At 39.9% G+C, this 12,860-nt stretch overlaps 1 protein-coding gene across 7 annotated transcripts in view; it reads right to left on the bottom strand.

The window, feature by feature from the left end:
- Positions 1-12,860, bottom strand: part of Robo1 (roundabout guidance receptor 1) — a 713,251-nt gene that overhangs the window by 54,072 nt on the left and 646,319 nt on the right. For all 7 annotated transcript variants that reach the window (XM_087899659.1, XM_087899654.1, XM_087899655.1 and 4 more), the window contains exons 13-16: positions 9,970-10,091; positions 8,976-9,207; positions 7,927-8,048; positions 4,126-4,297 (exon numbers count right to left, since the gene is read on the bottom strand). In XM_087899659.1, the coding sequence (XP_087755785.1) occupies positions 4,126-4,297; positions 7,927-8,048; positions 8,976-9,207; positions 9,970-10,091 (648 nt within the window). The remainder of the gene's footprint in view (positions 1-4,125; positions 4,298-7,926; positions 8,049-8,975; positions 9,208-9,969; positions 10,092-12,860) is intronic.

A 12,860-nucleotide genomic window follows, 5' to 3' on the forward strand; every position in this document is an offset into this window, starting at 1 on the left:
GTGCATATGGGTGTGGCTGTGTATGTGTTCTGAATATGCCCGTGGACGTCTAAATTCAGCACCGAATGTCTTCCTCAATCGCTTTCCATCTTAGTCTTGGAGACAGGCTGTCGCTGAATGCACAGCTCAGTATTTGAGTGGGTCTGGCTGCCAGTGAGCTACAGACATCCGTTTCTCTCTGCCTCCCTGGTGCTGGGATTCTGGAAGTATGCTGTCATGCCCAGCTTTTACATAGGTCCTAGGTGCTCCAACTTAGATTCTCACACTTGCTCAGCAAACACAGAACCATCTCTACAGCTCTCTCTCCTCCTGTTCTCTCCCAGGTCTTAGCATGCTCAGTTCAGATATGCACCTCATACTCTCGCCTCCTTATGACCGACTGTGTATGGGACACAGCAGTTCAACCTCCTTCACGATTTCACTCACTCTCTATGGATTGTGCACATGTCCAGTAGCGCCAGCCTCTTAGTGATGGCGGCACACTCTGGAATCCATCACCGCTTCCTCTTGGAACAACCAAACCCTTGAGATTTACAGACATTTAGTTCTGAGGAAACTTCTGCGCACCAGTAAAGACACCATGACTCCACAGGCCCTTCCTCTAGATTCACATGGCAGGGTAATGAGTAGCTCCTGCCCTCTCCCTTGCAGATCTCTGTGTAATGAACTGCTTCTCTTACGTCCCGAATTTGGTCCCATTGCCTCCTCCATGTTTCCTTGAAGACACACACACCCATCCCTCACTCATCCTGGTCAAAGGTATCCTAGAGAGAGGTCATGTAGACAGGTTACATATAAAGTTCAGGGCACCTGCCAGTCACAGTTCCTTGGGACAGGGAAGCTCTGGCATGTAAACACCAGTGACCAGATCACCTGAGCCCTGTCAAGGGAGGACCGATTCACAGCCACCCTGCAGAAAGAGAACTCCAAGCTAGATCAAAGAGACATCAGCAATTCTGCTTTAAAATTGGAGCATGTTCTGGTTCCCCAGCCTAGTTTCATTTCGAGAACAGTAATAGACACAACTAATTCTTCATGGACAACATTTCTGAACATGAACATGGCTTTTTTCTTATTAAATGATACTGCCTCTTGACAAGACAACTGGCAATAAAAATAAATAGCGTTTAGTGTGTGCTGAGACTGCTTTAGGAATACAGCGCTCCTCTCCACATGGAAGGTCTAAATTCCTTTTCATGCTGTGTGTGTGTGTGTGTGTGTGTGTGTGTGTGTGTGTGTGTGTGCAGGTGATACATGTACCCTTTCCTTGAGCACAACTGCTAATTTCACTCTACTGGGGTCAAGGCTGAGAAACTATTTTTGCCAGCAGTCACCTGCTTTCCACTGTTTGTTGATGGAAAGTTTTATTTCATGTCCCAGACCCTTTTATCTCTGGTTGGCCTAAGAGCATTTCCGCCTCTCAACGCTCACTAAGCAGGCCCATTCTTTTCATTCTTAATTCATCCTTTGTATCTACCAGGTTTATAGATCTCATGGTTGTTTGTGCAAGGTTAAATCGGGTAGCTTCAGATTTTATAGAAAGGGCCATGGGAGGTTCCACTGCCAGCGACCAGATGGGCTGAACAGAATAAAGTGTGGTGTGACTAATGAATTCAAATGGCCACTCGGTATATCAGGTTTTGTCTCACTGCAGCTGAGGCTATATTAAAATATTTGACTCTTAAATTTCTTGATATAAATCTTAACAAAATAACCCACAATCCCTCTTTCCAATCCATCTTCCAAAATAATAGGACAAAAAGGCAGTGTCCTATAATAGCAAACCTCGTCAACAGGATCACAGCAATGCAACTTGCAATGTTAAAAAATAGAGATTGACATTGCACCAAAGTGGATAAATGTGTATGTGTCAATTTATATTTATTCCTGCATGCATGTTAAAACATTCTAACAGATGCATTAAGCATTTTTTCCATTTCCTGTATTGCTTGAAACAAGTTGTGAAGCTATTTTTGTTTAAAAGAGATGCATGTAATAATTACATTCAAAGTTGGTAAGTGGAAATGGTACTAAAAGTTACAAAATTCTAACCCATAGTTGCAGCTGAGTGAGCAAGCTTTAAATGGGAATCTCATAATTAGCATTTACATCTCCACTTGGTTGAAGGTGGTTCTCTACCCAGTGACCTCATTCTGTGGTGGCCTCAAATACCTTATGTGCAATCAGAATGGGTTAGAACAGGGTGCTCCTGTCTTAGCCTGAAGCATTAAGTTCTCCCATAGGACGTGTTTCCTTTCCCCTCTTCAGCTATTCTGGAGACAGCCCTGGGAAACTTCATCCTAAAGCTTCAGGCTCATTGGCCCGTGGCCCACAGTGCCTGGCACTCAGGACTTATATGGAACTGACCTAAACAATAACTGTGTTCGAGAAACTTTACTGTGTTACATTGCAAAGATTTTCTGTCTATCTTAGAGCCACTGGTTTTGTCTTAACAGTGAAATTAAGAACAATATTTCAGGCTGGATGTTTCTTAATTTGATCTTGACATAATTCTAGGGTGACAGTATTGTTAGTGCCTTAAGAAGGTACGTACTTGGTAAGCATGCAGACTTATGTCACCCGATCCTTTGGCCACAATTTAACATACGACATAAAATATTCCAAAGTTTTATTTCTGATTGTTAATATATAAAGTTGACTCTGCACTTCTTGTTATCTTTAATAATATAAACACCACTGTTTAAAAATCAAACTATTTTATCTTGTCCTTTAGGAACAATAGTATTTGTTGTTTTATATTTGACTTTTAATCACCTGTTAATTTGTATATTCTGTATAGAATATATTTTCTGTAGTGAATATTAATTTGCATATTCTGTATAGAATATATTTTCTGTAGTGAATGTTAATTTTGCATATTCTGTATACAATATATTTTCTGTTGTGAATCATAGTCATGTAGGCTTCTGCATTACATCTTCTTTTTCATTAATCTAATATTTTTAAAGCAGAAATTCTATTTAACTTTTTAAGTAATTAGTATATAAATATTTAAAAGTTAATATCTTAATTTACCTTCTATAATAAAAACCAATTACAATTTTAAATAGACATTAAATGTAAATATAAATTTCACATTGCTATAAATTTCCAAAACCTGGCTTAAGTATTTCAAGGAAGGGTTTTATTTCCTGTGCTGGCTAGTCTTATGGCAACCTGACACATTAATTAGAGTTATGTGAAAGGAGGAAACTTTAATTGAGAAAATGTCTCCATAAGATCTGGCTGTAAAACATTTTCTTAATTAGTTATTGGTGAGGGAGAGCCCAACCTATTGTGGGTGGTGCCGTTTCTGGACCGGTGGTCTTGGGTTCTATAAGAAAGCAGGCCAAAAAAGCCATGGGAAGCAAGCCAGTAAGCAGCACCCCTCCATGACTTCTGCATCAGCTCCTGTCTCTAGGCTCCTTCCCTACTGGAGTCACCGTCCTGACTTCTTCCAATGAGGCACAGTGCTGTGGAAGAGTAATCCAAATAAACCCTTTCTTTCACAACTTGCATTTTGCTCATGGTGTTTTGTCAAAGTACTAGAAACCCTAATGAAGACCTTTCTCTTCCAGAACAGTTGTAAAAGCCACAGGAGGAAAGACTGAGTCTTTCTTTTTAATTGAGGCTTATTTGATGGTCGATTAATAGCATTTGCTAATTAGATAAAAATTTCAGAAGCAGGGTAAGAATGACAGTAAATACTGACATCTCTGTATTTGAAAGAGTGATAATCACACTTTGATATTTTAGTTGCAAGACATCTACAGTCATTAACCATATATACCATCTTGGAATCATGAACCATATGCAGAGTCATGTTCCCAAATGATTGCGTTGCCTAGTGATGTCACTGATGTCTTAGTTTACATAACGGTACTCTGTGATGACCACACAATGACACAATCACCTACCGACGGCTTTCTCAGACTGTATTGCCCTTGGTAAGGGATGCATGGCCATATATCTATAGCAGTCTATGTTTTTAATAAAGATAGCCCTGTGGCAGCTATAAGCCATACTCTTGCTTCTACTTGACTTGCAACAATGGCTGGTCTATCAGCAACATAAAAACAGTGAAGCAGAGCTAAGTGGGAGAATTACAGATCATGGGACTCTTACCTAACTGGATGAACTGAGGCTCGCTCTTCACCCCAGGACCTGCCCCAGTGCTTGCTGCCACCTCCACACTGTACCGGATCCCAGGAACCAGAGAGGGAATGACCACAGAGAGGGTAGACCCATCGACTGTCTTGTTTATGTGATACCTAGTTTCGTTACCTAGACACCAAACCTGGAAGAAGTAAATAATGAGAGGAAAGCGGGTAAATTAGCCGAGTTAATGCAAAGCTCAGCACACGTCACAGGTAAGTTTCACACCTATGCACAGTGCAGATCTATCAAGAATCCAATGATCCAATAAATGAAACTTTAAAAGTCATTCTTGGCCTTGACCTAATTCTGAGATTATTCTCATCAAATTCTATACTAGCAATAGCTTTAAGGTCCCTACATGTTTTATTAGGTATTTTTTAAGAATCTATCATATAGGGCAGCTGTGCTCAACCTTCATCCCTTTAATATGGTTCCTCATGTTGTGGAGACCCCAACCATAAAATCATTTTCATTGCTACTTTATAATAATTTTACTACTATAATGAATCATAATATATGTGTTTTCTGATAGTCTTACGTAACCCCCATGAAAGGACTCTTTGACACGACCCATAGGTTGAGAACCAATGATATAGGGGCTGGAGATATGTCTTGACAGTTAAGAAGGTTTGCTACATAATCACAGGGATCTTGAGGATCGGAGTTTAGATCCCAACATCCACATAATTTAGTCTATCAACATCTGTAACTCCATTTCTGAGGGATCTGATATCCTTTTCTGGCCTCAATGGGCACATGCACACACATGAATCAATACAGAAAACAAAACAATCATGAAAAAAATCTTATCATATAAAGTGGTCAGCTCGCCACACATTGGTTATTTCTCTCACAGGGCTCTCTTCAGTCCACTTCATTCGGTTTTTGTTATTTTTTTATCATCAAGAAATTTTCATGAAGAAATAAAAATTACTCTGCGGAAGGCTGTAAATATTCACATAAAGAACAATAATGTACCTGCCATCATTTATAATTTGTATTATAATCACAATTATACCACAAGAGTCAGTCCGTGTGACCAGCTGCCACAGAAGACAGCTGCACAGGACGCACTGAGCCTGACATTTCAGGACGGAATTAACCAGAACGATCACATCACGTGACCATCAAACCCAAGATACAGTTTTCTGGGAAGGCAGAACTTCGGAATAATCTAAAATATTTCATATAAATATGGTTGGTATTGGAAATAAAAAACTAACAATGTGTAAGGGTAACCCTAGGGTTTATCTTGAGCAGGGTATGCTGAGCTATGATCAATAGATAACAATATTCACCCTCAGAGCTTCCATATAAATTGAAATAACAATTTCTGTTTCGTAACATATTGGGAATAAAAAAGAATAACTATGTACATCCGATGCAAGGAAATTCTTATCATAGAGAGGTAACTGTGTAATCATGAACTTTGACAGTGCCATGCAGTACGAAACCACCTGCTTAGGAGACTGAAAGTCCGACTCCGCTCTGAGCCTGCCTTTAGGTGTCATTAAAAGATTAATCATAGAATGATAATCTTGAATAAATGGATACAGGGGACGATGATATTTTTACTGTTTCCACAAGGAAATGATATCTAGAATAGTTCACAATGCTCTGGCTTCTCTGAAGCATCCTCCAGCAGTAGGAAGAACTAGCTAGGATGGGCTATTATTATCTAAACCCTACTAGGAGATCAGACTTAACGGCAACCAAAACACCAATGTTCTCTAGCACTTGGTGAATCACCTTTAACTTTTTCTCTAAAAGTTTTAATTATTGCAGTACAGTTTCAATACGTAATGCCCACAAATGGTGAGACATTCTATCCCAAACCTGGCCACTGGAAAGAGACTCCTTTGTGAGTTTTTTTTCCCCAACAATTACATTACAGAGCTGAACCGAAGCCACAAACTGATTTTGTACCGGTCAATCAGGCTCTGAAAGGCATTTTACTATTTTAAATTGACCATGAAGCTAAGTGAAATCCATCCTTGCACATTTCTTGAGGAGAGAAATGAGTTCTGACTCTTAGGGGAAAATGTCTACGTTACACAATTTTGCTTGGGAGCCAAGATATCATCAAATTTTAGGCTCTTTTACAAATGCTTCTACAACAGCCGCTGTGCTGGGCTGAAACATTGTGTGCTGCTGCTATACTCTAACACTGGAACAACCCTAGACCTTACGAGGAAGTATTTAAGATGACGGGCATCTTTATCTTTGAATGAACCAGTTACAAGTGAAATTTTTATTTGAAATGCTTTTGAAACATCTATGGTGTCTTTAAAAATATATTGTGTCTCCAATCATTGATTAAATATATATATATTGCGTCTTCCTGTGAGTGTTTGTGTGTGTTAAATACTCAAAAAAGTATGCAAATAACCAATGTACAAAAATTTTACAATTTTTTTTGTTTAAAAAAATCACTTTAAAATATAATGCCTACAACTAAGCTTAGGTTTAGTTACCATACATTTATTTATTACACATATTTTAAAAATGATTTATTTTGTTTTCTGTTTTGGGTGGTGTCTGTGTTGAGCTTCTCATCCTCCTGCCTCCATCTCACAAGAACTGGAATTACAGACATGTACCCCTGGTTTCAGCTTTATGAATTAATTTGGTACTCAAAAGATAATTATGATCCAAGTCAGCACAAAGGCCTAGTAGATAAGGTGCTTGTGACTGAGGCTCACAATCTGAGTTAGATCCCCAGAAACTTCACAGTGGAAAGGAAAAACAAGAGTCTTGGGGGTTGTCCCCTGACTTGCCCTCACTCACTATGGCCTACATGTATATACGCATACTCGCACAAACACACACACACATACACACACAAACACACACGCACACACACACACACACAAACACAGTAAATAATTGACAACAATATTGTAGTCCTTAGTTCATCTTTCCTTTGAAAACCATCAGATCACCAGAAGATTTGTTAAAATACACATACAATAGTCCTGGCCAGACCATGCAAGTGCTTCTGATGTTAGTAAGTCTGGAGTTCAAAGGGGCTGACTTACACTGGAGATGTGTTCATGTTCTAACCTCAGTAATGGAAATGAACCTATGCTACAACCTTATCTCATAACCAGAAAATGATGCAGGCACCATTGTAATGCTAAGTACAGAAGCGCACGCTTTATAAAGCGTTAAAGTTTGTCATGTTTAAAGATATATGTTTATATAGATACATGTTTAAAGATACACACACATACATATATGTAACTGTGCATATATGGTTTGCAGAAATGGTGGGAAAGCACACCAGCTATTTGTTTACCACTACACTAAATTACAGACCTCATCACCATACTGTAATATAGATTCATTACTAGACTCGGCTCACATTCTGGTGAGTAAATAGGAATTTTATAATGATATTTTTTATAAAGGAAGCTATTTGCTTAGAATGAATCCTAGTGAAAACCGTCCAGCTATTATCAAATTCTGGGTGATATATCTAAGCCACATCTTGGGGATGAAAAAAAATATCATGAGAGTTTAAAACTTATATGCGATTATATAAACAAATATTAGTTGGTCACTTACAACCTTTATTTTAATCTTTACTTATTTATTTTCCAAATAGCTTTTCTAGTATGGACAATCACTGAGTATAGAATTTAAGAAATAATTTTCCATGTTGGCTGTTGGGCCAGCAGAGGGCGACAAAGGACAACAGACAATTCACGCAGGGTCCTTTTCTCTGTGAGCTGGGAGGGCTGCCAGTGACTCTACTAAGTCCATTACCTTATATTCTTGAACCATTCCATTTTGAGTGTCTTCAGGAGGCGGTTGCCAAGTGACAAGAATTGCAGTCCCATTTCCGTCGTTCTTTGACACAGTTACACTTCGGGGAGGGGCACTTGGTGCTATCAATCGCAACAAAAACAATTACAACAATAGATTGTAAGAGTATAGCATAAAACACCAAAACATACAAATTTCAAAAACACAACAGTAACAACACAAATTTCCAAAACACAACATCCTGCATGTTTTAAACAAGAGTATCACCTAACACTAAAGGGCCCCAAACTACAAGTTTTCTCTGAGTTATTGACATGGTGATTTTTTTTTTTTATAGCCAATTACAATTACAGCACAAAACACCTCTGGACAGGGCAGTGAGGTTGATCAGCAAGCAAATAAATGTATGTCCGGGCAAGCTTGCCCACCTTAGTTATCTCCCTGGGTCCCAAGGTGGAAGGAGAAAAAATTCTCTCCACATCTTCTTGGCAATGTCATATACCTACACACATGCACACATGTGCCAACTAGTAATTAGAGAAAATTCTCCTCCACCCACCCCGCCACTTTTTTCAAGTATACTGTGACATGAAAGCCTTTATATATTTCTGTTGATACTCCTTCCGGTTTTCAGTTATAGAGTGGAAATACTGGTTTGCCGGGAACCAAGGGGTTTCCAAGCATGAGGCATCAGGAGAAAATGTAGACTCTGGAAAGTCCGGGCAAACCCAGATATTACTCAGCTTATCTACACCCCTCTAACATAAGTGGCCAGGAATAAAGAGCGAGCAAATCACGGGTAAGTCCGTCTTCGAATGTGCATTTTAGCAATAGTGCCAACGTTTGCACATATTCTGTGCAGGTGGCCACTGAAGCAAGTCACTTATAGTTTCTTACACTTGTTGTTAGTGAACACATTCCCACAGCAAAATATTTTAATATACACAGATTAATGATGAACGCCATTACTAACTTTTAAACAACTTCCAGTACCTCAAAAGCACAGGAGACATCTTGCACGCCCAGGACGTCCACTCCATCACACTTACCTTCTTCTAAGGTTTTGGCGAATTTGATTTCACTGTCGGCTCCTTGAAACTCATTAAAAAACGGGCGAGCCTTAATCTCATAGTTGACACCTTTTCTGAGATCAGGGATCACTACACTGTTTTTGGTTGGAGTCCTCACTTCAAAAACCAACCACTCGGATTCTCCATGGCTGGACCCAGATGGCCGGTAGAGAATTTTATATCCTTGAATATACTGAGATTGTTGGTCCACCTATCACAATGATGAATAAAAGTGTAGTTAGTCGCACCATTTTCTTGTTTTGCTGCAAACTAGTAATAAAAATGCACAAGAATAAAAAAAAAAAAAAGGGAACCCACAGTGTAGATTTCTAGCACGGGAGGGGGAAAGACCAGTTTCTGTAATAATATTCTAATCTGTTTCAGCAGAAGCACAAGCCTTCACTGTGGGTGTCCCGTTCTAGAAGAGATATGTGGGCACCTTAGAGATGGCACTGTTTTCCCATTCTGGTTTTGAAAACTACTACTATGAAGTTGGAAGTGGAAGGGAGGGTGGGAGTGGGCAGGAAAAGCAGGAGGGGAAGGGGTAGGCGGTGAATATGACCAAAATACATTGCATATATATATATATATATATATATATATATACACATATGTATGCATAAAATGCTCAAAGAATTAACAAAAATATATTTTCAAAATCTGCTCAATACAACTTGGAAGTATTCCCAAATGAAAAAAATGTGGCAATGTGCATGTCACATGTCATGTACTCAAATACTTTGGGATTCGATCTCTCGACACTGGCAGGATTATTTTAGCATATATATATTAAATACATATTTAATATATATATATATTAAAGTCAGATCATAGCCCATAAAATAAATAATGTTTGCATAATAAAATTAACATTAGTGTGGAAGTGAAAAACAGTGGTGTAAATTCCCTATTATAATAATCTCACAGAAATCACCTGATTATTAAAAACCATACAAATATTACAACAACTCACTGTCCAGTGTACTTCCACCGAAGAGGAAGAAAGGATGGTAGGGTTGTGGAGGTGCAAGACTACGTTCCCCAGCTCTCTCTGGACCTGCTTGTGGTCCACGCCTTGACTAGTTGGTGGGACATCTGTAAGGATTCAAGAACAGGGTCAGGCCCTCTGCAAGGCTACTGCAGTACCTCTTGAAAAAGGAGAATCAGCAGAACTGTGACGTCAGTCCAAATATAGAGAAAAACAAGCACAACTTACCTTCTTTACGTATGTATATGTTCCTGTGTATGTGTGTGTGTTCACGTGCGTGTATGTGTGTGTGTGTTCATGGGCGCGTGTGTATATGCACAGATGCATGCATCTGTAGGGTCAAAGAAGAATAATAGGTGTTCCACTTTATCACTCTGCCTTGTTGCCTTGAGACTCATCGCTCAATGAGCCTGGAACTAGGCTGACAGGCAGTGAATCCACCAATGTGATTCATGTCTCTGCCCCTTCCCCATGGCACTAGGGATACAGGACGATGTATGAGCTTACGTAGGTTTTTATGTAGATGCTGGGATTCAAAGATAGGTGTTCACACATTCTGAGCAAGGCCTCTTAGCTACTGAGCCCTCTCTCCAACCATTACTACTTAACCTTTTTATAAGGACCAGGAGAAGATAAACAAAGAAGGGAGGGAGCTACTGTCAGAACAAACAGACAACCTGTGCAAGCCAAAAAAGGGCAGGAGGCAAAGATAAGAGTGGCAAACAGTAATTTCTAAGAGCGTCTCCTACCATGTAATGATCATCTTTCTGCTTAGCCGGAGAGCGGCGGTGCAATTCTCTCTGAGTGTGATACACCCCCCTGCAATGATCCTAACTATACAAGAAAGGAAATCACGAGGAGCTGCAGCGGAGAGTACGGGGGGGAGGGGGGGGGAAAGCTGGCAAACGCGGTGAGGGGAAATTGAGTGCAGAAAGCGGGTGAAGAGCCTGGCGCCTGGGCATCTTCTCCACTAAGGTCGGTGACAAGAGAAGGCTACACAGGGAGGGACACAGACGCTCTAGTTAAGGTCTGATCAGACAAATCTGGTTAGATCTGGGACATAAGAGCTTTACCTTCATGTAGTTGACACTGATTTAGTTTTCTATATTACATGGAGGATGTGATAATTCCTTTTCAATCTCGTGAATACTGAAATATTCAAGGGAAGACCAGGGACACAGTAAGAACCAACCGCCACTGATGTCCTTTATGCTATACTATTTTGGGGGCATGGAACTATCTTGCTAAATTTGCTATACTCCATCCTCAAACACTGCTAAAGAGGCTTTCTAAAGTGCAGATATGGCTCTTTGTTTCAAGTAGTAGCAGGAATGCAGTGTAAAGAATAACGAAAAAGAAGATTTTAGGGGGACTATAAAACTATTTATAGACTATTGTATTGTGATACAAACATTTAGATGTGTTACCAACCTACACAAAACAAAAATGAAAGTTTTAGTTTGGCAAATGATTAAATATCTCCTTTCACAGGATAAGAAGTAAAACCATGAATATTTAAATGAGATTTGTGACTCTGACAGAGGTCAGAGAACCAAGATGAACGGACGAGATGACAGGTCACCCGCTATTAAACATCTGTGCCATCTGGCTGATTTTAAGCCCTATCTAAAAACTAAGCATATAAATAAGCAAAATGGCTGGGCATGGTGACGAATACCTTTAACCCCAACACTTAAAAGACAGAGGCAGGTGGATTCCTGTGAGTTCGAGGTTAGCCTGGTCTATGCAGTTAGTTCAGAACAGCCAAAGCTACATAGTGAAACCCTGTCCAAAACTATACAAGTAAATAAATAATCAAAATGATAAATACACTAAGATAATTTTCTTTTGGGGACAGTGTTACTCTATGTAACAACCCTGGCTGTCCTAGTAATCATTTTGTAGACCAGGCTGGCCTCTGCCTCCCGAGTGCTGGGAATAAAGCTGTACACCACCATCGCTTGGATACATTAGGATAATACTTGACCCTGCACTTCTTACATTTCCTGTCCTGTTGTCCACTGCTGACCTGCGGCACGCTGGGAATCACAGTCTCGAGAGAAAACATTAGCAGTTACTTGGCCATTTCAGGCACATAGTGTTTTCTCTCTGCTCCCCATTACTGCCCTGGCTTTAGCTACCAACTCCAAAGAAAGAAGTTAGCAGATGGAACATAAATGAAAAAAAAAAAAAAACAACATAACCTGGATTTGGTTGAGCACCTGGGCAACAAAAAAAAAAACCCAGGGCTTGAGAGTAGGAAAGTACTGTACCACTGAGACCCAGCCACAGCTGCAAGGGACATTACTTAACCTCAGTTCCTTACATGCCATGTAATGACAGACAACACACACTGCTTCTTATGAGGTTTGGTGGAAGAGAGGCATGAAGGCATTGCATGGTTGGGCAGAGGTCAAGCCTGTCTTAAAGGACTCAGAGTACCTAACTCGGAAACATCATTATGTCTTCAGTTTATAATCAGTTACCTCATACAAAATTTCTCATTCGCAAAGAATCTTTGGCATTTCAGAAAAGATGAATAAATACAAAAATAACCACTTTTCATAAAGTTAGTGTGGTGGTTTGAAGGAGAATGGCTCCCATAGGCTCACATATTTGAATGCTTAGTCACAGGGAGTGGGACTGTTTGGGAAGGATAAGGTGGTGCAGCCTATGGAAGAGGTGAGGTGTGGCCTTGCTGGAGGAGGTGTGTCTTGGGGGGTTGGTGGGCTTTGAGGCCCACTGTCTCTCACTTGGCTGCCTGTGGACCAGGATGTAAACTTCTCAGCTGCTGCCCCAATGCTATACCTGTCTGCTTTCTATCATGATGATAATTGATGAACTAAGCCTTTAAGACTGCAGCTAATTGCTCTCTT

Source organism: Myodes glareolus, chromosome 2 (genome assembly GCF_982192425.1).
Source record: "Myodes glareolus chromosome 2, mMyoGla1.1, whole genome shotgun sequence".
In the NCBI taxonomy this organism is placed as follows: Eukaryota; Metazoa; Chordata; class Mammalia; order Rodentia; family Cricetidae; genus Myodes; species Myodes glareolus.